Source organism: Zalophus californianus, chromosome 1 (genome assembly GCF_009762305.2).
Source record: "Zalophus californianus isolate mZalCal1 chromosome 1, mZalCal1.pri.v2, whole genome shotgun sequence".
Taxonomy (NCBI): Eukaryota; Metazoa; Chordata; class Mammalia; order Carnivora; family Otariidae; genus Zalophus; species Zalophus californianus.
In genome coordinates this window covers 148,290,581-148,318,531 of record NC_045595.1, presented here as the reverse complement: position 1 = coordinate 148,318,531, position 27,951 = coordinate 148,290,581, and the positions used below count along the sequence as shown (strand labels likewise).

General features: G+C 42.2%; 1 protein-coding gene across 2 annotated transcripts; it reads right to left on the bottom strand.

Moving 5' to 3' along the window:
• On the bottom strand, positions 1-27,951 carry ROPN1 (rhophilin associated tail protein 1). Of its 2 annotated transcripts, XM_027585854.2 has the most exons (6): positions 27,745-27,951; positions 11,871-11,998; positions 7,902-8,019; positions 6,438-6,599; positions 703-878; positions 1-221 (listed from the first exon to the last, which is right to left on the bottom strand). In XM_027585854.2, the coding sequence occupies exons 2-6, from the start codon at positions 11,984-11,986 to the stop codon at positions 155-157; spliced, it is 639 nt and encodes a 212-aa protein (XP_027441655.1). In that variant the 5' UTR covers positions 11,987-11,998; positions 27,745-27,951; the 3' UTR covers positions 1-154. The 2 variants fall into 2 exon arrangements, with proteins under 2 accessions (XP_027441655.1, XP_027441656.1); XM_027585855.2 differs by lacking the exon at positions 7,902-8,019 and having other exon boundaries at positions 2-221; positions 27,745-27,949.

The window sequence follows — 27,951 nt, the reverse complement described above, 5'->3', positions numbered from 1 at the left end:
TTCCACACATTTCTGAGTTCATATGTTTGCCTAATTGTTTATTAGTGTGGACCTGTTGTACAAGAAAATTGACATTAGATGGTGCGTGGGGTTCAGTCATTCTGAAGCACAATCATCTCTGTTATCGTCCTTTAAAATGGCCAAAACTGTGTTTTTACTCCAGCCGAACCCTGGGGTTTTGGGTAAAGTCATTGACTTTGATTAAACCATCAGGACCAATTCTGTTTGGGAAAAATACATATCTGGGGTTAGTTCGTTGAACAATCAATCTTTAAAAAGACAGTATATTAACTCTCTTACTTCAGATGAATTCTGTGTGGCTCCTGCCCTCATGGCTTTCTTTTTCTCTGGCCTCTTGGCAGCCTGCTTCTCCTCCTCCACTCCTCCCCTACTAGGTGAACCTGAGCGTGAGTCAGTCACCTGAAGAGCTTGCTAAGACGCAGATAGATGCGTGGGTCCGGCCCCTGAGTTTGTGACTGGGTATTTTCAGGTGGCAGCCTGAGAAGTAGCGTTTCCAACTCATCACTGTCCTACACCGTTCTTCCCTGCCCTTTCCCCTTCTCTCTCGGGTCCTTAGTTCTTGTTCTTCACAACACTTTTCTGTCCCCAGAGCAGTATAATGTAGTAATCTCACTGTATCATGGCCTGCTAGGTTTGTTTTCCCCGTATTCTTTCCCCTCTGATGGGTAACATTTTACTTACACTTCCTGTTCAATGTAGTTCAGCATTCGACTGACATGTGAGGCAGAGATTTCCCCATCCACCTCAGCAATATATGTGTAGAGAAACTGAAAGGTGCTAAATGGGATCCGGGGAGGTCCACTGTCATGGTCAGATGATAACACTTCACACACTATCTTCAGAGTTTTGGCAATGGTCTATAAAGTTATAAGATAAAATGAGAAGGTCACTATTCCAAACTAAATTCCTAAGATCCTTTTAAAGATTTTATTTATTTATCTGAGAGAAAGAGAGAGAGCGTGCGTGCCCACACGCAGGAGTGGGGGTGGGGGCAGAGGGAGAGGGAGAAGCAGACTCCCTTCTGAGCAGGGGGCACAGGTGGGGCTCGATCCCAGGACCCCGAGATCATGACCTGAGCGGAAGGCAGAGGCTTAACAGACTGAGCCACCCAGGCGCCCCCACTAAGATCAGTTTAGGTACAAGAAAGAAAACAAAAAAATATTGCTCTCATAAAATGAAGTGGGAATGATGTAATATTCTGGAAAGCTTGAATTTTTGACACACAAACATCATTTAATTCCATCTAAAAAATATTGATGTACTGGGTGTCTCTCTTTTTTTCCTTTCCTCTCTTTGTTGGAGGGATACTCTCAAGGAATTAAGTTTATGAATTGCTGAATACTTTAAGATATTTATTACTTTCATCAGAATGACCTCGCTAAAGGAGAATTTGATTTTACATTCTAAAAAATTAAAATTATTTCTTCTTTTTATTTTTTATTGCTCTCCAATCTTACCTCTGAAGAGTTGAGGTAACTAGTATAGCTCATATGCTCCGTGGTGCTTGGAGCAATGCCACAGTAGGGGAAGGAGGGAGGAGAAGGGTCAGTCCCTGGGAAGCAGGAATCCCAGCTACAGGAAAAGTGATGCTGAACATTAAAACCAGTTCTTCTGAAACATGTAGCTCCATATAATCAGAACACCTAGTATTTTATATAACGTAACATTCACCTGGTTGTTGCTGGGGAAGAACTAGAAGACGATGGATGCCAGAAGGTTTATAGGAGCAAGTCCTCCTTACAACGAAACTTCAACATTAAAAGATCATGTTCAGAATTAGGTGTTACTCGCTTGTGTCTTTCATGCAAACCTATTCTTTATATACATTTCACAAGTGAACGAGTTGTGAAATGACGGGGGTAAAGGAAAGAAGTGATTTGAAGACAGGATTGTTTAGTTCTGAATTAGCAAACATAGGTCAGCATGTCTACCAGGGTAGCTGACCAAAACAGATGATGTGCAGATTATCCTTAAACACCTTCCAGGGATCAGTGAAAAACGAGTCCTGAGGGGTGAGCTGGGTGTGCCTGGGGGAGGGAAAAGGCAGCTGGCGGAAGGCTGACCAGCATTGTTCTTCCTCTGCAGTTGCAGTGGGCTCTTCTGTTCCCTTCCTCCCCCTGAACAGAGTGGGTGTCTACAGGATGCTTCTTTAACTGGTGTGTGTTACCCAGGGCTGTAAGTGGGGATGTATCAGCAGGTATATGAAGACGCTGAATCAACTTGGCCATCTTCCTAGAGAGATGGTTTTACCCGATGGCAAGTGATTTAAACATTGTTTGCATTAATTATTAACTTTACTTGATTTAATATTCAAATTTTGTTTCTTTACACTGATAAACATTGCTACTTTATGAGATGGAATCCTCAGTGTACGTGAATTTTAAAATGGTGAACTGCAGTATGTCAAAGCGATTTGGGGCTTGCAGCGGGCCCCTTTCATTGACCCTCGCCTGCCCTTGGGAGTCCTCACGTGTAAACTGCTGTGTAGCACTGTGCCCGTGTGCTGGGCGCTTCCAGGAGGAGGGTGAGCGGCAGGCGCCCCAGAGGCTGCCGGTGAGATGGAGGGGCACGAGTGTGACGTGGAGTCAGCATGACAGGAGGTTTGGGGAGATCTGCACTCATGTGTGCAATGAACTCTGTCATCTCCACTCATAGCTCATCCTCTCCGCTCCCTTTCTTAACAAAATCCCCTACTGCCTTTGCTCTGCTGTTCTCTTCCTGCAGGCTCATCCAGATTGGGGTGCTGTTCAGGGCTGAACTGTGTTCACCCAAAATTCATATGCCGAAGCCCTAGCCCCAGTACCTCAGAATGTGATTATATTTGGAGATAGGGCCATTGAAGAGGTAATTAAGTTTAAGTCATTAGAGTGGGCCCTAAGCCAATAAGACTGCTGTCCTTGTAAGAAGAGGAAATTAGGACATAGAGATACCAGATACATATGTCCCCAGAGGGACAGCCATGTGAAGAAACGGGGAGGGGCCCCTGGGTGGCTCAGTTGGTTAAGTGTCTGACTCCTGGTTTCTGCTCAGGTCATGATCTCAGGGTCTTCTGCTCAAGCCCCCTGTTGAGCTCAGAGCTCAGCAAGAAGTCTGCTCAAGTTTTTCTCTCTCTCTCCCTCTACCCCTCCCTGCACTCACTCACACTCTTTCTCAAATAAATAAATAATTCTTAAAAAAAAAAAAAAAGACAGAAACAAGGAGACAATGGCCATTTACAAGCCAAGGGCAATGGCCTCAGACACCTTAATCTCAGACTTCCAGCCTCCAGGACTGTGAGAAAATAAATTTCTTGTGTTTAAGCCATCCAGTTTGGGTTACTTTGTTCCGACAGCCCTACAAAGATGCTTTCTACTCTAAACAGTACCTTTTGTTAATCATTCAAACACAAACCTTTAAGTTCTATTGTCCTCATAAAATTGTAAAATATTTTAAAATATTTTATACATGGGTGAATGGATAAAGGATTCTCTGGACTAGAGCTTTTTGGAAAACTTAAATAACTCTAAAGTAAACAAAAATCTGCATTTTGTTGCACAAGACTTTTTGGTCAGATGGGGATCCACTTGATAAAGAGAGCCTGTAAGCATCTTCTGAGACTCACAAACCCAGAGGCGAAAGGCTCAGAAAGTGAATTGTTTGCTAACAAAACATGTCCTTCCTTCCAGTGAACACAATCTCCCTTTTCTATAATCAGTCCCAGAGGAACTAGGAAGGGATACAGGCTAGTCTAGAGGAAGGAGTGCTGAGAGGGAAGAGGAATCCAGGTCTGCATGCCACAGTCTTTTGAATCCTGGGTGTAAACTGGGAGAGCTCAAGAAAGTCCCTGCCATTTGACGAAAGGAGGGAACTGGTTTTTCTAAATGGCACGGAGATCATGGCTGGCTGGTGAATTGGCAAAGGAAGGAAAAATTCCTGAGCTTGCCTCTAAGGATATATGGGGTTTTTAAAAGATTTTTTTTCTTTTTTTTTTTTTAAGATTTTATTTATTTGACAGAGCTAGAGAAGGAACACAAGCAGGGGCAGTGGGAGAGGGAGAAGCAGGTTTCCCGCGGAGCAGGGAGCCCAATGCAGGGCTAGATCCCAGGACCCTGGGACCACGACCCGAGCCGAAGACAGATGCTTAACCGACTGAGGCACCCAGGCGCTCTAAGGATATGTGGTTTAACTAGACTGCAAAGCCTCCACCAGATGTTGACAGCCTCATACCTACACATTGAAGTTCCCAGCAATAGTCTAACATGAAACAGATGGGTATAATGGGCCTGGTTCCTGGATTCACAGGGCATCCTCTATTTACAGACTAGCCCTTCAGGCTGACTTCACCTCTAGGTGTTCTATGATGTCGAGATGATGAGGGGCACAGTCAGACACCTCAGGACCTCACTGTTATCTAAAGCAGACAGTGGAAGTAGAGAAGACAGAATAGAATCACAGAATGTTAGAGATGAAAGAACTTTATGAAACATCTAATCCAACCTCCTCGTTTTGGAAGGGAGGTAGAAAGATGCAATTCACCTCATGGTTTCCCCTCCCCAGTGGGGGAGGCAGACATACCAAAGTAAACCTAGCAGCTGCCCTGTGAGCTCAGCAGAGGGAGGAGTGGAATTTAGTATTCCGCAGTCACTTTTTGTTACTGTGAGGTATGTGGACAAGGAGAGGACTCACACATCTCACAAGGTGGTGAGGGTCTGTGCAGGAGACCACTGGAGCAAGGGAGCAGATGAGGGCAACCGGAAAGGGTTCAGAGAGGCCCTCAGAACCTGCCAGAATGGCGATGAGCCGGCAGCCGGGGCGGGGGTGGGGCGTGGACACCACGCTGTGAGACAGAAGAGACCCAGGACTTAGGCTGCAAGCAGCTGGAACCACACAGACAATATTTATTCCCATGGATTTCCAAGGACCAAGAGATGTGGGAAACCCTTTGCTTGGTGGCTCTGCAGTCCTGGAGTCACCATTTCCCTCTTACACACTCCACTGCCATCTTGAAGAGTGGAGTCGTGTGGAAAACTCTGAGAGACTGGGCATTTACCTCAAAGCTGTTTCCGGTACTGCATCAGACTAAAATTCCTAGATTGAACTGAATCTACTTATTTTCCTACTCAGCCCTCTGTGGGTAGGGTAGATCAATCAGGAAGGTCAGAGTTAACTACAGATAAAGTACGTTCCCGCCTCCCCACCCCAGCCATCTCTGCGTGTAGTGTGAGTAAACTTGTGACCCTATGAGAATTCAATAAAATGTGTCCAATTTTAATTTCTCCTCCTGGACTTCCCCCAATCTTTGGGGCTATTTCCACAGAAGTGTGATAGTGCTGACAGACAAAACATCTGCCCAGGCTGCATTTTCCTCTCCTCTTTGGAGGAGAGCAATTTATTCATTACATCATATTACTCTACAGGACAATGGAGACAAAAAACCATGAATGGCCTCTCCTCTCCTTGTCTCTAAAGAAATGATTATAATGAAAGTTGCAGGGGAAGCCCATAGGAAAAGTTGCACTAGGTAATATTTCTCAAAACTTTTGTCAGAAACAAAAATGTCAGATATGCATCCCACGTGTATTCAAGAAGAAAGAATAAGATGGTGTTTAGATTTGTTGACGGATTCAAACTATCTTTGTGTACCATTTGCTTTTGGCAGAGGCAATAATTTTCTCATTAACTTTCAAACTTGCACATATTCCAGGATTTTTAAAAAGCCATGTTTCTGATTCATTTTCATTTAATCTATTATAATGGTGCTTAGTAAGAGTGAGTCCATATGTAAGATGATACCTAAAGCTTTTAAATATATATATGAACTGGGTGCAGTATCTTTTCCTTTAAAACAGAAACATTCCTTTTCCAATTGTAAATCAAGTCAAATTTAGAAAAGGCATGAATTTATGTGAGCATCCTACAGCCGTGATGGTGTCGTAACTGTAAGTCTGGAAATAGCCTCATTTCTCCTCTCCTGCTCTCTCATCTCTGATTTTTGTATCCAATTATGCTTCTCAAATAGTAGTTTTCTGTAAGGCTGCCCCTCTTTTTTAAAGGCTCTGTTGGTATACCTTCTAGGTGTCTGGAACCCAAGTATAAGCAAATCTCCTGCCTCTGGCTCTTGGTTGTCTTTAGGAATATGAGTGGAGTGGTGATGGAAATAAATCTGAGGGCAATGATTGAAATTCATAAATAATCCAGAAGCCACATTCTAGTAAATTCTCCCCAGGGTCTGATGACAGTTTTCCCCTCGCTCCTCCTCCCCGCCGCTTCTGGCTGAGGAGCAGAGGAATGACCTAATTCAGAGAGGAAGGGAAGTAGACAAGACAGGCATGCTCGTCCTCAGCCCAGGAGATGGACTGTGTGTACAGAGGTACTACTCTTACAGGCCCAGACAGAGCTTTTCCCATAAGGAACAAAAAGCAGTAAAGTTCACTTACAACTCCAAGAGAACTGCAAGCAAGAGCTAAAAACTTCAGCCACTCAATCTCCTCCGTGAAGCGGCCCACATTCATCACACTATTAAACAGATCTGTTGGGAGACTCAGCACCTTCCACATCTGGGCCAGCTCATCTGCATGGATAATCAGTCTGCCAGCAACCTGCAGGCCAGGGGACAGACGACAGACAGAGAGGGAGGGACAGAATGAGAGAATGCCCCAAGAGACACTGCCCAGCAAGGCCTGCATTGACCCAGCACACAGCAAGGGGTCTGAGGGTGGAGGTGGGATTGGGGGAGGACTCTGGTGGTTCTCTCTGCAAGGGTAGAGAAATATTCAGTGTAGTGTTAAGCACGCTGAGGTATAATTCAATCATTTTAATTCTAGATGTCAAAATTATAGGGAAATGATATCTTTATATTAAATTTTAATTTTTTTTCTGCTGCTTTTATCGTCACTGTTTTATCCCTAGGTTGCTCTATAAAGTAGATAGGACAACCTGAAAATGTAACCAAGGGGCAGAGGACTTGTCTGACACCCCTAATCAGTGGTGAAATTAGAACTAGATGTTAAGTCTCTTGCTTCTAGGTTCTATGGAGTTCTTTGCACTAAATTTCACATGCACCCCTCATGCTTTGCCAAGAATAATATAGGATCTGTGGTCTGGATGCTAATATTGCTTGGTCCCAGGTATGTCAGGTCTCTGCCATATCTGTTGCATAAGGTGCTTGGTGGTTAAGAGGAGAAAGGGAACAGATGGCCAGTTGTTGGCCAACAATGTGGTAAGGCTACAGGTACCCCAATGAAGCATACACCATCCCTGGCCCTCTGATTCTAGTGAAATGCCAAGCCTCTGGGAGCAAGGTAGTTGGCTATCAGTCCTCAAACACCCCAAAGCTCTCTGTCCTGGTTTTTAAAGCAGAGTATGGTGGTCAGCTAAACCATACTTCCTGGGAACTGGCCAAACTACAGCTTTCTCAAGTCAGACCTTCCTCATCCATTCCCTGGAAAGCTCCCAGAGTGATGTGGCAGGGAAGAGAGCCAGGAGTTTCCCTAAAAGCTAGGCTATATCTGTACCTGCTTTAACTGGGGAACTAAATTACGCCCCTCTCCAAACTGTGATTGGCATCATATTATGGTCTTGATCAACAAGGGAGACATGGTCAAGGGAGTGTAGATCTGTGCTTTTCTGGGGAGAATGGATTAGTATTGAATTGATCCCCTGGACATTCTGCCAGCTTCAGGGAAATCTGGGATGACCCCACTAATGACTCAGCTTATAGCCTATTTCAGTATCATTCCTATTTCTCCAAGAGAAGATTTGCTTTCAATGCATGGTTTAGTGGATTTTATGATACCGAGTGGCCAGCTAGCTGGCCAGGGGATGTGGTGGGCTTTTGTCTGTAGCCACCTGGCCTCGGCATTGCCCCAACCTCCCCCTTGATGCTGTGGTATAGCCCTTACCCGAGAATGCAGGATCTTCAATAGCTCAGGTGTAAGCTCTGCCCAGTTAGACAAAGCCACTCGCTCAGACCACTCTCTCACTGGAGGAATCTCTCCACGGGACAAAGCCCCAAAATAACTACAAGAAAAAAAGTTAGGGAGTGGGGAGAACATCCTACACTCCAGTGGCCTCTGGCTGCTTTGAGAACCCCCTCCCCTTTTTCTTGAGGGACGGGGATGGAGGAAAGAACATTTGTTAGGAGCTTCTATATACCAGACACTTTGTTTAGTTCATTTATGTACAGGAAAAGTTTGAATGTGTTACCTGCCACTCAAGGTATAAAGAACACTTAGGGAGTAAAAAGATTTGTTTGTCTCTAAGGATGAGGAATAATCAATACAAATTTTGGTATGGAATTCCCTGAAGCATATTGAGTCTGGGATTTTTTTCCCAGCCACCGCCACCCCTAAGTGTTTTATATACACGCGTGTGTGTGTACACACACACATATACATATATACAATAGGAGATATAGAATATATATGTATTATACATTATATAGAAGATAATACATATGACATAATATATATGCACATAACACATATATAATACATAAATATAGCAGTAATTTGTGTTTCTCCTTTCAAATCTATCATATAAAATACATATCATTATATAATATATAATATGTACATACATATATGTACATATACATATACCTAGATTATATATTATATGATTATATATATATAAAATAGGAGCTAGAAAACTATCATTGTTATTTTAAATCCCCCACTCTCCTTTATGGAAGAAGAATCCTGGTACCTAGAGGAACTATTTTTCAAACATAAAATCTTTATTTTCAGTAACTTGGCTATTGACATGCTTAAAGTTGGTTATTAGGTAGTGAGTAATATGTAATATGTAATCTTGGTAGTGGGTAATCTAGATAGTGGGTAATATGTAATCTTGGTAATATGTAATATGCAATCTTGGAAAAAATTTGGAAGAGCACTAAAGTGACTTGTACAAGAAAGGGGAGGAGGGGGAGGTGCTCTTGGGGTGAGCCAGGAAAGGTTTCTAGCTGGAGGTCATGAGGCTTGGGCTTCAAGGGGGAAGAGAGAGAAGGTTGGCCGGATACTGAGGGAGGCTCAGGTGAGAAGACAAGCCACGGAAGGGTTGAAACGATCTTATGCGGGGTGTGTGAAGTAAAATTCTATCTTTCCTGAAAAATTTTAATAAAATCTGTCTGCTCACTGACACTTCGTGGAGTGGACTCTGGGTGCAACGTGGAAAAAATACCGAGTCTTGTTTCAGAATTGGTAATAGTTGAAAAGGGCTGGGGCGCCTGGGGCTCCACTGGTTAAGCATCAGACTCTTGGATTCTGCTCAAGTCCTGATCTCATGGCTCTTGGGATTGAGCCCTGTGTTGGGCTCCTCGGTCGGCAGGAGTCTGCTTGGATATCCTCTCCCTCTGCCCTTTCCCCCACCCCCCTCTCAAATAAATAAATCTTTTTTAAAAAAGATAAAAAGGGCTGCCTGTAGCAGGGAATGGACATAGGAGTTGACACATGGGTCACCAATGCTATCTGGAAGGGTTTGTCTCCGTCAAAAGCCTTGTTATTAACAGTCCCAGGATCACATGCTCTGCCCCTCTCTGCTTTAATTTTCATGAATGCATTTTTTTTTCATCATTTTTCTCCAGATCCAGGTAGTATAAAAAGAATAACAGAGGGAATTTTGTAGAAGCCCATATTGGGGTCAAACCATACGATAATGGGGATAAACCACTGCCTGTCTCTGTGCCACAGAGCAATGCAGAACTAAAGCTACAAGGACCAAAACAACGCTTTCCAGGCACCCCTTGGAGGCCAGCGGCAGGGAGGGCAGAAGAAACACAGTCTGGATACGTTTTATCATGCGCGTGCGCAATTTCCACAGACAGATCTGGGTTGGGGTAGGTGTGGGTTCAGGGTGACAACAGGGGTGGGCTATAGAAACTTGAGTGGCATAAACAGGAGGGACAGAAATACAGCACATCATTTGACAGAAGTGACTGCCCCAATAGAGAGTGATACTCAGCAGCAATGTCTTTGGACTTTTCAGCCAAGTTGGTGAGAGAATGCGGAAATGAGGTCGAAGTCATGGATTTAGCCCTCTGTGCGTTATTTAGCTTCATTTGCAATGAACAATTCCATGGTTATTCACAGATGTTACAAAACCTTGTGGTCACACATACCGCAAGACAAGTTTATGTCCTGCTGATGTCTGGGAGGTGATCTCTTCATGGACAGCACATATGCAGGGAAATTCTTGCTTGTGATGAATTAAGCACGTATTTTGTCTTGGAAATACTTTGTGGCGTTTCTAAAGTGCTAAAAGGCTTGTGAGTCTCATAAAACCATCTGATAAATGCTTTTCATGTCTGAAAAGATGGAGAGTGCTCTCAGGTCATGCTCTCCTTTTTCATTGTAGTTAAACTACAAACTGATTCTTCGCGAATACCTAAAAAATTTATAGCACATGATACAAAATGGGAGCAAGCAGGCTACAACAGTGGAATGTTTTCTCCCATAAATGTCAGGGACAATTGCAAGAAATGTCATTTTCCTTGTTATAAAACAGCAGCATAATAAAATGGGGGGTTAAACTATTGTGTAGTGTAAAACAAAGTCTGTGTGAGTATGCCAAAAGAAATTAGTCTTCTGATGCCGAAGTGCAGTCTTGGAGATAATATATAAAATTTAGAATGGAAAACTAAACAGTGTTCATTACTAGCAAAGCAACCCCATTATGTCCCTTTTTACGAGCACCACTGGCTTATTTTCCTTCCATCTGTAAAAGCTTCATCCTCAATACACCTCATGCTGAGGACATTCTCCCTTCCTCCAGCCCACCAGCTAGGCTCAACTGCATCTCTGACTCCCCTTCTCCTGCTGAAAGCTACTAAGGAGGTCATCATTAAGCAGTAAAACTGGCCTGAAATGATCCGAGAGGTATGGCTAGTTCCCAACTGCTGCCTCAAGCCCCAGATCCCCGGTTTCAATCGGGCACGTGTGCCTAAGAAGCAATTTCAGAGCTGCGAGGCTTTCCGTGCAAAAAGCTGTTTCATGCCGGGCCAGCAGCGAGCTCTCGCTGGGTAAGCTCGTTCACCGAACAGCCTCTGGAGGTCGCTCCTGAAAAGGGGCACCTGAGTTTGAGGCACAGTGTTTGCAGCCCGGCCCGCGCTCCTCCTGCCCTCAGCACTCAGTGTTGCCTCATCTCTTTCTCCAGGGTGCAGTGTGCACCGCGTGAACATCTACATGTTGAGGGAGCAAATGAGTTCAAACAAACACTAAATAACAATCTGCCCAAAGACAAGCTACAGAACGTCTCTGGTTGGGGTAAGAATGAGCTTGATCGGCAGTGGAGGAAGATGTCCCAAAAAGGCGCAACCGCAGAGGTGAGCCCGCTGGGACTGAGAGCGCACCGGCCAGCCTGCGGCCTCGGCGCCCCCTCCCCGAGGCGCGCTGCTGCCCTCTAGTGGTGAGACCGGAGACCAGGCCCCGGTTCGGACCAGGGAAGGCAGGCGGGGCTGCCGAGGGGCTCCCAGCGCTTCTCTCCGCCGGGACCGGGGAGGGGGTGCAGGGACCGCACCAGGCGCGTGTGCCGCCGGGTTGTGGGACTCTAACTCCTGCTGAGCGCCCCAGGACACTCGGCCGATTGCTCTGGCGTCCTATCACTCAGTCTGGGTCGCTTCGGGGCGGGCGACCCACCCTCACCCACCCTCACCCACCCTTACCCACCCTCACCCAGTGTGATGTATTTATGCATGGATTTTAAAGCACCAAAGCAATTCGAGAGCTGAATACAACAAAGCCGATGCTCATCAGTCCCGACTCCCAGGCTGCAGCCATGACAACCTCCTCGGTTTTCGCGAGGACCTCCCCTCCTCCACGCTCCGCCGCCACCTCCAACGGGAACCTGGGGCTGAAGTGAGGGGTACGTACTCCGCAGCCCACTGGATGAGATCCTGCGGCTGGGTCCGAATGGCGGCCTTGGTGAATTGCTTCAGCAATTCCGGCAGCTCCGGGGGGATGCATATTCGCTTATCTGTCTGAGGCATTGATTGGTCCACCTAATGGCAGGGGAAAGATAAATAAATAAATAAATTGGGAATCTCTGAATCATAAAACGACAGGAATCCTGGACCGGAGGCCACCCAGCCTCTGACACTCTCCATACCGGGCAGTTCACTACCTCACAAGGTGTACGCATTCTATTGTTAACACAATTCCAAAGTTAGAAAATGGGTTACTAATCGTTGCTTTCTGTTCTTGTAAATAATTATGCCCTTTATATAAAAACCACACAGTACTTCTTCATTTAAAAAGTAGAGATCAGCAAGAAGTAAGTAAAAATATTCCCTAATGATGTCACCCCCAAATATTGGATGTCTCCTTCCAGAATTTTTTCAGTGTAAATATATATGTGTTTGTATAAATAGAAACGGGGTCATGAATATCTTCCATGTTACACACACACACGCACACACTTCTTATGGCAGAGTAAGTTGTAGCAAAATTTACTCTGAATCCTCTATTATTTGATATTAGGTTATTTCCAAATAAAAATGATCATTAAACAGCCGTTTGGTGAATATCTCTCCTTACAACTGCATGTTTTTATCTTTTTTAATTGTAAAAGAGAAAACTTGTACATTTCACTCGAAAAGTTCCAGGACAAATTGAAAGAAAACATAAAAATCCATAGATGGTATACAAACAGCAGATTAAAAGGTTTTGTCTGCTGTTAGTAGAAAAAAAGAGACTAGATAATCCAAAAAGCCCCCCATCTTCAAAACACACCTACATGTTAGACAAATCCCTGCAAACACATCTTTTAGATTAGAATGCCTTGCCGAACTTGGAAGAAAGTGAGGGAAATCCTTAAAAATGCCAAATAAATTGAGTAAAGCAGAAACCAGACTGGTAAGCAAATGAAGAAATTAAGGGGCAAATGTAGATGCCAGGAACTTGACCCTTTCAGACAAATGATCAGGCAAGTTGCAAACAGACCAGGTCAAAGGCCCACAAAAGGTGAACAACTAAACTGCAGGACTCTCTTACTCCCACCCCCAAATCTGAGACCCTCCAAGGTTCACACACCCTCAATATAAACAGTAAAAATATCTGCCTGTGGGCAAGGGGAAATGTGTCTACATTGTTGCTTCTTCTTGGGGGCTAGATGGTCTCCCATAAGTCTTGCCGGCGAACTAGGTCTAAGTTTTAGATTTATACCACTGACCTTGTTGGGAAATCCCAAGACAAGAAACTAAAGTGGCCTGAGATCGGTGGTAAAGTGGCCTCAGGCTGGTAGTACTCCATTCTCATTTACTGAATGTACTTAGACTTTGTAAAAAGTCAAGTATGCATAGTAAAATTTCAAAAGTAATTACTATAAAAATAATATAACCAGCAAACCAGTAGAAAGGAGAAAAGGAATTAAAAACAACAACAACAAAACAACTTGATCGACCCGCAAGAAGACAAGAAAGGAGTGGGGAGAGCATAGGAAAAGTGGATGAACAACATGATAGAAAGGAATCCATGTATATTAGTAATCACAATAAAAATAAATGGTCTTAGTGTGCCCATTAAAATGTAGAAATTGTCAGACCAGATTTTTAAAAAATCCAACTATGGGCACATCTGAAAAGACCTAAGGACACAGAAAGACTGAAAGTGAAAGGATACATGGATAAATAGGCAAATAAAACCAAAAGAAAGTTGACGTAGACATGTTGATACCAGACAGGAGATTTTAAGGCAAAATGCATTATTAGGAATAAGGAGGGTCATAATGATAAAAGCTTCAATTCACTGAGAACACAACGCAGTTCTCAGTGAGACATCACTATGGGTGAATCTAGCAATGCTGGATGGAAAGGAAATATACCGTGTAGGGTTACAAATACATGTTAATTATTTATTTAGAGAGCAAGTGGGGGGAGGTGCAGAGGGAGAGGAAGAGAGAAAATCTCAAGCAGACTCCCCTAAGGACAGAGCTTGATGCAGGGCTCAATCCCATGATGCTGAGATCATGACCTGAGCCGAAATCAAGAGTCAGACACGTAACTGACTGAGCCACCCAGGTTCCCCTACGCATTTTATTTTTTAGGTATGAAATATTTCACAATTTAAAAGTTACCATTACAAATTGATTGTTTCTGGTAACTTTTCAATCCATTTTATCTAGCAAAGGGCTCATACTTTTGCTCATATTGTCTGGAAATATATATATATATAATTGTGGTTAAATGCACATGACAAAATTTACCACTGTAACCACCTTTAAGTGTATGGTTCAGAAGCATTAAATGCATTCTCATTGTTGGGGACCCATCACCACCAACTATCTCTAGGACTTTTTCATCTTCTCAAACTGAAACTCTGTACCCATTCAACAATAATTCTCCATTTCCCCCTCCCCTGAGCTCCTGGCAACCACCATTCTGCTTTCTGTATTTATGAATTTGACTACTCTAGGTACTTCATATAAGTAGAATTACACAGTATTTGCTCTTTTGTATCTGGCTTATTTCACTTAACATAATGTCCTCAAGTTTCACCCATGTTGTAGAGTGTGTCTGATTTTCTTCCCTTTTTAAAGCTGAATAATATTCCATTGTATATGTATATACCACATTCATCTTGTTGAGCATTTGGGGTTGTTTTGTTTTTGGTCTTTTGGCTATTGTGAATAATGCTGCTATGAACTGGGTATACGAATATCTTTTCAAGTCCCTGCTTTCAATTCTTTTGGGCATATACCCAGAAGTGGGTTGCTGGATCTGATGGTAATTCTATTTTTGACTTTTTGAGGCAGTGCCAGACTGTTCTTTCAAAGAAGCTGCACCTTAGACTATTTGTATATATTTTGACAGGATCTTTAGTTGTGCAATTGTTTTATTTCTATTCTAAAGGTTGAAATGGCCTTACATTGGAGAGGGCACGTTCTGCATGGAGCACTGGGTGTTGTGAACAAACAATGAATCATGGAACAGTACACCAAAACAAATGATGTAATATATGGTGATTAACATAACAATAAAAAATTAAAAAAAAAAAAACAAAGAAGCGAAGACACACACACACACAAAAAATGGCCTTACATAAATGAAAAGATGGCCCAACGCTAATTAACTAGGCTTCCGGGATAACAATAAAATGATAACCCTTGGTCAGTACAGAGCAGATTTAAGCAAAGCCTTTACCCTGTGCCTCTTCTAAGAACATTCTGTGATCTCTCTCCATTTTGGGCCAATCTCTTTTTCTCCATGATCAGTCCTTCTTTAACCTCTTGCAATTCTTTCCGCTTTCTCACCACCCCATTTTTCCGTTAAAAGTCATCAATTATATCTATTAACCTCTGGCTGTGCCAGATACTATGTTAAGTATTCTGGATACATTTTCTCACTTAATTCTCAAAATATCCCTATGAGGTAGACTTTATTATCACCATTTTAGAGATAATGAAACTGAGAGAGAGAATAAAACTTTTGAAAGGACACATAGCCCATAAGTGACAGAGGCAGGATTTGAACACACACACAGTCTGATGCGGGAGGTGCCCCGTTAAACATGAGTGTCCTTTCCTTCTTGAGGCTTTCTGTTCCTTTGATGGCAGATACCATTCTTCTTTTTCTGTTTTCCTTTGTGCGCCTCCTGTCACCGTAACTTTTTCCCTCTTTCCTCATGTTAAACATGAGTTTGCGATCTCCCCAAGAGCTCAGTCTTCAGCATTCTGAGCTTCTGTCTTTCCGTCACTGTTTTTGGAGAGCTCGCATCCTCTCCTAGCTTTGTCCGGTCCGGTGTTGATCATACTTGTTCTTCCGTCCCCTGACCCCTCCCCTGTGCTTTTTTTGTTCACTTCCTACTGCCTCCAAGACCCATCTCCACCAAAATTTATTCTCCATCTCCCAACGAAGTCCCCTTCCCACATTTGTGTCTGAACATCATGGCACTATTTTCTCAGTCATTTGGCCTCAAAGCCTGGGGCCATCCACTCTCTTCAATCTCTTGAATCTCACGAAATCCCATGGATTTTTCCTTTGCAGTGTGTCTCCAATTCATCCCTTCCTCTCTATTTCTACTCCTTTTATTCTGGTTCAGCCCCTCATCACCTACTGTGCAGGCTCCTAACCGGTATCTCTGTCTCAGGTCATTCCCTGGTCTATTCTGAGAGTGTCCAGATCTATCTTCTATGTTGCTGTTAATAGGTCAGAGAGCCCTGCTCAAAAATGGCAGTCAAGTGCATCCTGACTTTCAAGGTTCTCTACGATTTACACACAATTTCAAATTAGAAATTTTCTGCTAGTATTTACCAACACAAATTTCCAACACGTAGTCTACTCTGGCAACCTTCCAATCCTTCCAGATTACATATCTGCAGGTTGGTACTTGCTCACCCATTGTTAACAGAACTCTATCTTGCTTTTCTATTTCCCTCAGGATGTTGCTAATTCTGGCTGGTTTACTTGAAGTGCTCTCTTTTTTTCCATCTATTCAAACTCTACACACCCCTAAGGTTCATCTTGAGTCCTACTATGCCATAGGCCTTCCTAGAAGACTCGAGACTCATCAGGTATTATTTGTAATACACATTTTACCATTTCATCCCATTCTGCCTTTTACAGATCTCTACAGCTGAGCTTTCCACAAGTGGCCATGGCAAAATGGGTTACAGGTGTCTCCAGGAGAGACTGATGGCTGTAAACTTTTTATAGTGATACAAAATTTACAACCATTTTACAACCATTCACTGATTTAGAACACTTGAAATTATATTTGGAAACGGTTGGGCTCAGTCAGTAAACTTCCAGATTTCAGTAATTATTGTTTTTGTGCTTAAGGCTTTATGCATAACACCTGCCAGAGGAGATGCTTGTATACAGGGTTTTCCCCTTTATCCGTCATGTTAGAACCATCTCCATGAGTCTGCTTAATTTTGCTTAATTGTAATGTGGTTATTACCAGTGATAATCATTTGTGCATATGTTTCAAATACGTAGTTCTTCATTTAATTTGCTTATTTTTTGTATTTTCTCCCAACAAAGAAGCATAGGTGCTTCATCATTATCATCACCATTTGCTCTTTGAAACTGTGACTTGATTTATATAGTTAGTTATCCTTGGCTTTTGATGTAAAATATTCAAAACCTGATTCTTAATGAAATTTTGTAATGACATTACTTGTTTATAGAAATAAAAAAAGTTTCTAAAAACAAATAATAATGGAAAATAATTTAATTGGTTTAGTAAAGGGGTTTGAAGCTCTTTAATACCTCATGAAAAATATTTTTCAAAATATTTTCACTCCACTTGATTATAAGCAGTTGTTTATATTCTTAGAAATCTAGCACTTTGGGGCACCTGGGTGGCTCAGTTGGTTAAGCGTCTGCCTTCAGCTCAGGTTCTGATCTCGGGGTCCTGGGATTGAGCCCCATGTTGCCACACGTGGGGCTCCCTGCTTGGCGGGGAGCCTGCTTCTCCCTCTCCCTCTGCCCTTCCCCCTCCTTGTGCTCACGCTCTGGTTCGCATGCACATGCTTTCCCTCTCCCTATCTCTCAAATAAATAAATAAAATCTTTTTTAAAAAAGAAATCTAGCACTTTGATTATAAAATAATATTTTCAGAATTCCCACCTTACTTATCAAATGCTTAATTTTTCAAAATTTTATGTGATTTATTTTAAAATATTCATAAGAAAATGGACAACCTTATTTTCTTTGCAGATTGATCTGTTATGGTCAAAAAGGCCCATAGTCTCCTTAATATTTTCAATATATTATTTGCTTTCCTACCATAAAGTATAACTTAAAATTAGGTAGTAATCATTTTTATTAATATCTATTATTTTTAGGATAATTTCAAATTTAGAGTTGTTTGCTCTGATAATTTTTTTCTTTGCCTCAGTATCTTATTTCCATGGAAAAGTTATCAAATGAAGAAAATGGTGCCAGGAAAAATATGCCAGGGCTGGGCGCCTGGGTGGCTCAGTTGGTTAAGCGACTGCCTTCAGCTCAGGCTCATGATCCTGGAGTCCCGGGATCGAGTCCCACATCGGGCTCCCTGCTCAGCGGGGAGTCTGCTTCTCCCTCTGACCCTCCTCCCTCTCGTGCTATCTCTCATTCTCTCTCTCTCAAATAAGTAAATAAAATCTTAAAAAAAAATATGCCAGGGCCTTAACGGAAAATGTCTATAATACACAGAGAGTTTCTTTAAGAGGATAATTCTTAAAGTCTCTGGTCTCAGGACCCCTTAAAAGTTATTGAGGATCCCAAAGAGCTTTTGTTAATATGGGTTACATCTATCAATATTTATCATTTTAGAAATTAAAGCAAAAAATTTTAAATATTAATTTTAAAATAAAAGTAAATCCTTTACATATCAACATAAGAAACATTTCAATGAAAAATGACTATAGTTTCCAGAAACAAAAAAACCCTTAATGAGAAGAGGGGCATTGTTTTACATTTTTTGCAAATCTCTTAATGTCTGGCTTAATAGAAGACAATCAGATTCTCATATCTGTTTTGCATTCAATCTGTTATAATATCACATATCATGTAGCTTACAGAAAACTCCACTGTATACTCTTAAGGAAAAGAGTGAAGAAGGCATACCATGTCTTCATATTATTACAAAAATAGTTTTAACTTCAATGGACTCCTACTCCCTAAAGTCTCAAGTCTCCTCTGAAGTCCCCGAAACCACACTTTGAAAACCACTGTTTTAGGAAACTGTTTACAACAGTATTTACAACAGTAGTTTACATCAAATCGGATTCAAGAAGCTAATTAAAAGGTCCCATAATTAGGAACTAAAGCCAAAATGTCTCCCACAATTATAGGATAACTCATTTTACCAACCTGCCTGGGAAATGACCACACATTTGGGACCAAATGAAGCCAAGGAAATATATAAATGCCACTCTGGAATAATACTATTAGAAGATGCATTGATGACATTCTGTACAAGACTAATTAATCCAAGCATTTCCTTGCGGAGTGGTGAACCTGCGGATGTCAAGTCACTGTGTTCAGTTAATAGCACTAGTTAATATCCCTGGAGAGGAATGCTTGGAAGAATGTGGATTGTTTTGCCAAAAATTACCCAAACAAACTATTCAGGGTGATGTATGTGGAGTAGTAACTAAGTACTTTAAAACAAATCAGATGTTCTAGATTATGCAAGCACAGCAGTTCCTGCCCTGGTGGGAAATCTGTGATGACAGGAAGGTGGGAAGACTTTCCATCTTATCTGCTCTCCATGTTCTCAATGCCTGGGATGCAAGGAAGACACTGTTTTGTCCACAATGAGCTCTTGTCTGTAGTTCCCCTGTAAATGTGAATTCCACCTTAAAGGATGTTACTAATAAAATCCAAGCCGTTCTGGTTCTGTTTTCAGCTTTATGTGAAGAAACTGCTGTTTCCTACCAACATACTTATGAAAGGAAAAGCTTTTTCTCTAGAGATTAGGAGCTAAAAGAAAAATTAAAAACAAAAAGTCAATGATCTTTATTGCAGAGTTGTTGAGGAGAGTATTGTCTTCAGAAAATTGGCTTACTTGACATTTTTGAGCACCAGAATGAATTTAATCAAAATCTCAAGGAGTGTGTGAAAATAAGTATACCAACAATGCTCATGGGTTGAAAGGAAATGTGAGGTTACATGCAGTTCAGTGGGGAGTTTAACTGATACTCTAGCTTCAGTCCTAAAGAAGACTAGCAGCAAAACATCTGTTAAGTGTCACATTATTTGGAAATACATGATATGAAAAAGTTCAAGTGCATTAGAAATCTATTCATGTAATCACGAGAATTTCAATGAAAGAAGGAAGGAACTAAATGATCCAGATTCTGGTTAATAGTGAGAAAGGAGTTTCTGTCAATTGGAAAAAATCTGTAAATACCCTTCTACTATTTGCCAAGACACATCTGTGAGGCAAACTTTTCCACTGATGGTAGCTGTAAGAATTTGAAGAGAACATCACTGAAAGATTTTTGTCAGGAACCTCATGTATTCGTTTCAACAAAAAACTTTATATAAAGCAAGCTCCTGATAGGAAAGCAAGCTTGACTTCTCTTTAAAAAGCTTTAAAATGTTTATTTGCGAGTTTCATTCAAATTAAACAGTTATATCTTTACTGTTACTCTGTATTTTACTATTTATTATAATTATGTAATAGAAATATATTGAATTTTTGTATAAGCTCCATATAAACCTCCCAATACCCTGCAATTTACCCCAGTGTGTACATTACGTATATTTCTTTGTGTGCTATGACATGAAAAAGGTTGAGGAAGCTCAAGTCCTTCTGTTGAAAAACTTTTTTTAAGTTTTCTTTCAGTGTTTAAGTTGCGGTGTTTTAAGATTATGTGTTACAGAAGAAATTCTGGTGGTTATTGAGATCAATTTCTAGTAAAAGCTGAGATTTATATAATTTAAAAAGAATGTTCATTAGAAAGTAAATTGTAAAAATACTGGTTGTTAAAGGAAAAATTAGCTTCTAGTTTACATTGCTCACCTAGAATATTAGAAGCCAGCAAGAAAGTTTGAGACAAATTAGCAAAGTGAATAAATGTCTTTTTTTGCAGGGAAAAAGAATTCACAGAATATCCCACAGGCCAAAGACACCTGGTACTTTCTAAAGAAAACAGGAGCCCAGGGAAAGAAGTAGGAACATCTGACTAATCACTAGCAGAAACTTCCTTACTGAGGAAGCATTCGAAGGCAGCATAACTTTGTACTAGTTTATTAATAGGATCTGGGATTCCGTCATGAGAATTGAAATTGCTTGCTGGGTTGTTAAGCGGGGCGTTCTCTTTAAGATTTCTGACACCTATAAAACACCAAAGCATTAGCAAATTTTAAGATGGTCATGTGATTCTAAGATTGAGATCTGCTGAGTGAATTTGAAAGAACAGAAAAATTCTAATCTATTACTAATCTATTTTTATTTTAAAAACAGTAACAGTATAATAATCTTTACAATATCATCCAGGGCAGCACAATCCAACCACGCCTCTCCTCTACTCTCAAACTCCTTCACTCCTGCTTCTCCAACAACGTGATTCTATTTCTTATTTAATTTCCACTAAATGACTTTCCGCCTAAGGCTGCATCCCACCCAACTATTGTCCTCACTTTTAGAACATGAAGCCATTTTCCACCTGAGTGAGTCCAAGGATGTCAGAATGAATCCACACTGCAATCCTTTGCCTACCTTAATCTATATGCTCCATTTGCATGCCCAGTATTTTTAAATTTACATGTCAGACGTGTAAAAACTAAAGTGTGTTTGGGGTACCGAAAATTTCTAATCTGTCATGCCACTGCTCTTTGACTACCAAAAGCCCTGCCGGCTTCTCTTGCCCCCAGTATAGTTACTCTGTAAGGGTCAAGCACAATCCTCAGTCCACAGCCAGAGTTGCCAAATGGCCCGAGGGGAAAAAAATGGCTTGTGATTGTCAGCTCACCTTGGAGGGGCTCCATGCCCTCCTGGAATTTTAATCCATCTAGTCCTCATTGCTTCTAAAGCTCTCCACTCTCTCTACAATGTTTTTAAAAATGTATTTTCTAGGGGTGCCTGGGTGGCTCAGTTGTGAAATGTCTGCCTTTGGCTCAGGTCATGATCCTAGGGTCCTGGGGGGGGAGCCTATGAGCGGGGAGTGTATGTGTATATATATATATATATATATATATTTTTTTTTTTTTTTTTTTCTACCCTAGAGTTTTAAAAGTTGTTGTAGTTGGACTCCTGAGCTACTGTACCCTACTATCTTCTAGCTGGAGATAAGGCCCATTTTCTTGGCTTCAACCAGAGCTCTACTCTGATGCCTCCCAAATTTCCCATGGTAGACTCTCAACTACGCTGCAGTTGTACCCACCAGCTATACCTACTATAGAGTTCTCCTCTCCCATAAAAGCGCCCCAGACAGACTTTTACTCTCTCAATTGCCTTATCTGATGTATCATGGCCATTTTTGATCCATCTTTCTCTTCATTCCCCACTTCAGTCCCTGATGAGCTTTTTCAAGAAAACTGTCAGTTAGGAAAACAAAAAGGAACACCTTTAAAAAAAAAAAAAGAAGAAGGAGTTTGGGGTGCCTGGGTGGCTCAGACGGTTAAGCATCTGCCTTCAGCTCAGGTCATGATCCCAGGGTCCTGGGATCCAGCCCTGCCTTGGGCTCCCTGCTCTGCAGGGAGCCTGCTTCTCCCTCTTCCCCTGTTCCTGCTCTCTCTTGATACCCCTCTCTCTCTCTCTCAAATAAATAAATAAAAAATACTTAAAAAATAAAAATTAAAAAAAGGAAGGAGCTTAATTTGATTTACAATGTAGTTCAAGATCTTCAGTTTACAAACAAGAGAACTGATGTACAGAGAGGTGAAGTAATTGGCACAGGGTAACAGTTTATGTTGGAGCAGATGCAAGTATCTGGGTCTACACTATTGCTCTCTTCACACTACATCCTACTGCCTCCTTCTCTCTAAATAATGTACTGACACATTATGGATTTTTCTCTAGGACAACCCTTGTCTCAAATATTACATCCTGCTGTCTCCCTAAATCACTGAACTATCCTGGATATTCCCATTTGCATCATGAAAAGTACATTTTTAGCATGTCGAAGTGGAACAAAAATTATTTGTCAGAGTATGTCCTAATTTTTTGTCCTGGAACTATGGTAATTGTCTATATTCCATACAGTTACAGTGAATGGAAGGATGGCCAGCATAAGAAATGCCTACAAGCAGTCATTGCTCATTGATTATCTCATTTAATCTTCACAACACCCTATGGGTGGGAAGGTTCTAATATTATAATCATTTTCCCAATGCCAGGAAATTGAGGCTTAGTTTTCCCAAGTAACATGTCTTAGCCACTCACATTATCACATCACTCTCAAAAATTTTTAGCGGATCTTCTTTTCTCATCAAAATGATGTCCTGTCTGACTTCCAAGTTCTCCACAATTCATCTTATTCATATTATCTTTGCCTCTCCAACTTTATTTCACAGAAATCTGGATCATTTTCTATCCTGGGCTTAATCCACGGTCAAGCCAACCTAGCACCAGATGCCAACAGCAATATTGCTAAGAGCTGTCCTACCTGACCTTGTCCTTTTTTTTGAGCAGGAGTTTTTGGCTTTGTTATCAGCAAATTTATCAAAATTGCTTATATGTCATGCTAATACCACCTCTTGGAAGTTATGAGTTCCACATACTTATCGTTTCACAAGTGAACAGGTATCCCTTTTGATTTATCTTAACTTAGCCATGCTCATATTTTAAGTCCCTCACGTTCATATCATGGTCCACAAGCCCAGCAACACCATTTACAGAGTGCCATATGAACTGTGCTCTCTAAAGTTGTGCAACACGTCCCCTAATTTGGGGATCTGGTGTACAAACCTGGGGCCACCTTAACACTATCTTTCATTAGTTGATTAGCCTTCATTTCTTCAGAGTGAAATGTCAGAATATTTCCACATCATTTTCCTCCTTTTACTTGGCCTCCCTACTTCTGATTTCATTATAGCCTTCTTATGATTCAGAAACTCCAATATGTGAGGGCTTGGAGGGAATGCACCATAGTTTTCAATATAAGAGAGGGCTATCAGGGCACCTGCGTGGCTCAGTCTGTTAAGTGTCTGCCTTTGAATGTCCACAATAGCCAAACTGTGGAAAAAGCCAAGATGTCCATAGACAGATGAATGGATAAAGAAGATGTGGTATATATACACAATGGAATATTATGCAGCCATCAAAAGGAATGAGATCTTGCCATTTGCAACGACGTGGATGGAACTGGAGGGTGTTATGCTGAGTGAAATAAGTCAATCAGAGAAAGACATGTATCATATGACCTCACTGATATGAGGAATTCTTAATCTCAGGAAACAAACTGAGTGTTGCTGGAGTGGTGGGGGTGGGAGGGATGGGGTGGCTGGGTGATAGACATTGGGTAGGGTATGTGCTATGGGGAGCACTGTGAATTGTGCAAGACTGTTGAATCACAGATCTGTACTTCTGAAACAAATAATGCAACATATGTTAAGAAAAAAGAAAAAGAAGAAGATAGCAGGAGGGGAAGAATGAAGGGGAGTAAGTCGGAGGGGGAGACGAACCATGAGAGATGATGGACTCTGAAAAACAAACTGAGGGTTCTAGAGGGGAGGTGGGTAGGGGGATGGGTTAGCCTGGTGATGGGTATTAAAGAGGGCACATTCTGCGTGGAGCACTGGGTGTTATGCACAAACAATGAATCATGGAACACTACATGAAGAACTAATGATGTAATGTATGGCGATTAACGTAACAATAAAAAATTTTAAAAAAAGTGTCTGCCTTTGGCTAAGGTCATGATCCTGGGGTCTTGGGATCGAGCCCTGAGTCAGGCTCCCTGCTCAATGGAGGGCCTGCTTCTCCCTCTCCCTCTGCTGCTCCCTCTACTTGTGCTCTCTCTCACTCTATCTCAAAAAAATAAATAAAATCTTAAAAAAAAAAAAGACAGGGCTATGTTTTTTTCCTGTTTCCTTTGCCATTCCTGATGATGTTCAACATTATGCTTGTCTCTCCCAACACAAACTGTCCTTCATAGCTAGATGAGCTATAACACCCATACTAGTGAAGAAGCACAATTGGCTATTGGACAGGAGACCAGGATTATGGTCCTAGGCCTATCTTTGACTAATTATGTGATCCTGAGCAAGTAATTACTCCAATAAAACCTTATGTATCAGGACTAGTGCTGAATACTGGGATACAGAAATAAATGAGTCATACACCCTGCCCTCAGAGAGCATCTAGGCTAGAAGAAGAGACTGATAGAAAAATAAGTGATTAAAATAGGATAAGTGTTGGGTACCTGGGTGGCTCAGTTGGTTAAGTGACTGCCTTTGGCTCAGGTCATGATCCTGGAGTCCCAGGATTGAGTACCACATTGGGCTCCCCGCTCAGCTGGGAGTCTGCTTCTCCTTCTGACCCTCCCCCATCTCGTGCTCTGTCTCTCTCTTTCAAATAAATAAATAAAAACCTTTAAAAAAATAAAATAAAGTAGGACAAGTGTTAAAAAGTCTGCATAGATACAGGAAAACAGAATCTCCCAGATAAGACATCTAACATTGGCAGGTAGGAGAAAGTCATCAGAAAATACTTCCTGAAGAGTGATGATGTTTGAATAGAGACTTGGGGAAGCCTGGTTTGTTCATTGTTGTATTCTCAGTCCCCAGAATAGTGCCAGGTATAGAGTAGGCACTCAATAAGCATCTGTTTACTGATGAGAACGAGGAGGGAATTTTTTTGTGGCCACGACTCCTTAGACGAAAGTGTGGAGGCATCAGAGAATGTGGCGAATTCAGGGAACTGTGAGTAATTATGGAGGGCTAGGGTGGGTGGAGCTGGAGCAGTTGTGCCTTGGCCTGGAACTATAGCCCAAGTCCAGAATATAGAAGGCCTGGGATGCTGTGCTAAGGCTTGAGAACTTTATCTTGAAGGCAATAGGGAGTCACTGAGGATTTAAGCACAAGAGTCACAAATCAGATTTGGTGTTAGCTTGATATGCCAGTTATCAATTTATTGCCTCTCAGCTCCAAATATACCCTGCATTGCCTCCTCGGCAAAAATGGAATTAGGTCCTTTAAATATTTCTCCTTTGTCAGTTGGCACGTCAAACTCTGTCGGTAGGGATACTGGAGGAGGAAAGGGTTTCTCTTGTGGGATCCACATGCTCCACTTTTTAGGCATCGGGAGCAGGCAGTTTCTGCAGTGCTACAATCCTGTAGTGCACAGCTTCTCCAGCCTCTGGTTCTTGCATGTCTGACTGCTAGTTGTACATGGCAGCCAGCAGGACCCAGTGGCCACCAGCTTCCCCTGGCCCCTCTCTGGGGAAGCTGTGGAGCAGAGTGCTGCCACTAAGTTTGGGCAGAGAGCAATAATCACCCATGGTCATATTCTTTTCATAAATGGCTTCTTCAGCATTCTAGACCATGGATTTTTGCCTGCCTGACACCTCACAAACTCTGGCCACGCCCTCTTTGACAAGCTCTTGGGAAGTCAGCTCCTTCTTGGGTGATCTGTCTCCAGGGTAGTGGTTGCTCCTTATATGAGTGATTCCTGTATACTTTAGATCTCTCTTTACATCTTACTAGCTAACCTTCCATTACTCCAATCCCATTGTAGTTAAAAATTCTTTATGTTGAACTTTCTTTGTTAAGTTTGTATCTGATTTCTCTCTCTTGGACACTGAAACACACACTGATCCATCAACAGTTGTGTAGATGGGCTGAGGGGAGTGGAGTGAATCTTCAGGCAGGGAGCCTGGTTAAAAGAATATGGTGGCACTTTTGGCAACAACTCTTGAGCGCATCATTGCCTTTTAGGAGTTGCAATGGGGAAGGATAAGAGAGGCAGGAGCTATAGGACTTGGTAACCACTGTGGGAGAAGGAGTGTAGGGTGACTTCCCACTGTTCAAGCTTGGATGACTGGGTCGATGGTGGCACTGTGGTAAATGGAAAACACCGAAGGAGGGGCAGGTCACATTCTCCTCCCATGTTCCCTTTTACTCTCAGGAGTTCCATGTACTTTTGAGCCAGACTTAGAATCATAGACTCGTTAGGTTGAAGAGGCACCAGAGCCCAACTTTTCTGCCTTTGAGCAATATAGATCATTCATTCACATCAGATAGAAGTGAAGAGAGGTCCATTTTATCTTAATAGTCCATGATTCTAATGTTTTATAAAGTGCTTTTCTACTCTTAAAGCTCTCAGTAGGGTAGGCCTTCCTCATCTATTTGTTCCAGGCCCCCACAACTCTTTAAAATTCAATAGATTTCCTTTTTTTGTGAAGCCTACATGCCTCCCAATGTGGAATGGCAGGTCAACACATATGTGTTGGATGCTGAAGAATATAGGTCTTATCAAGTATGTGATATAGATGTTTCTGGAATTGCTTTTTTGGTTTTATTGGTGTAGGCTACTCAGACCTTCAGTTATAATAACGAAAGGCCGCAGTTACATGAATTAAAGCCTCCAACATCAGAATCTCAGAGGCAGTTTCTATGAACAGCTCTGGGAACCAAGGACCAGGTTATTGTATATACTTGTTTGGGCTTGGAATAGGAGACGGTGGGTTTTAGACATATGGTTACCCTTGCTTGGAATAAACCCCCCACTTTTTCGCATGTTCTTAGATCTCTCAGCTCAGCTTTCCCTGACCTGTCAGTTCCATTACACTTTCTCAGAGCACCACTTAAGGACCTCTCCTTGGCAGCACGTAGCTCAGCTCTAATTTCATAGTATTTGTGTAGTTCTGCGATTAACATCTGCCACCCCCAATAGACTAAACTTGAGGGTAGGGACAGCCAGTTTCTGCTCACGATGGAATCCGCAATGCCTAGCCTGGAACACAGTCAGTGATCAATAGATATTAGGAAAATGAAAGATTGATAGCAGTTTTAAAGTGTACTCACACCCATTAATCTTCATGACAATCCCCCCCATAAATATGGGGGGAAAAAGTGGTTTGGCTAGAGAGGGCTCTGATCCCAGATTCTGTTCTGGTTTCGAATCACTGTCCTCTGTGTAAGAAATTATAAAATAGTAGCTCTGGGAACAAAACATACATACAGTTTGGGCAGAGCGCAATAATCACCCATGATCGCATTCTCTTAAAGATCACAACCCTCTCTTGCTCTGTGACCAAGGAAGGATTCAGAATCCAGTTGGGCCCATGGGCAGGACTCTTCTCTCAGCGCCGCGCAGCCCTGGAGGCGCTCAGGGCACTTCCCTCCATCCACTTCCCCTCTAGGGTTGCTACCTGAGGCTCGCTCCCAAACGGGCTGTCTGATACGAGGCGACACCTCGCTTCTGGCCTCAGGCGGGAGGTGTGGGGACAGATCGAGTCCCACGCACCCTTGGCCGAGGGGAAAGCCGCAGAACCTGGGCGGGGAAAGACGGTACCGGCTTCGGCCTCGAGGGACTGGGGAGGTGGCGCGAGACCAACCACGCTTTGTTAGCGCTTGGC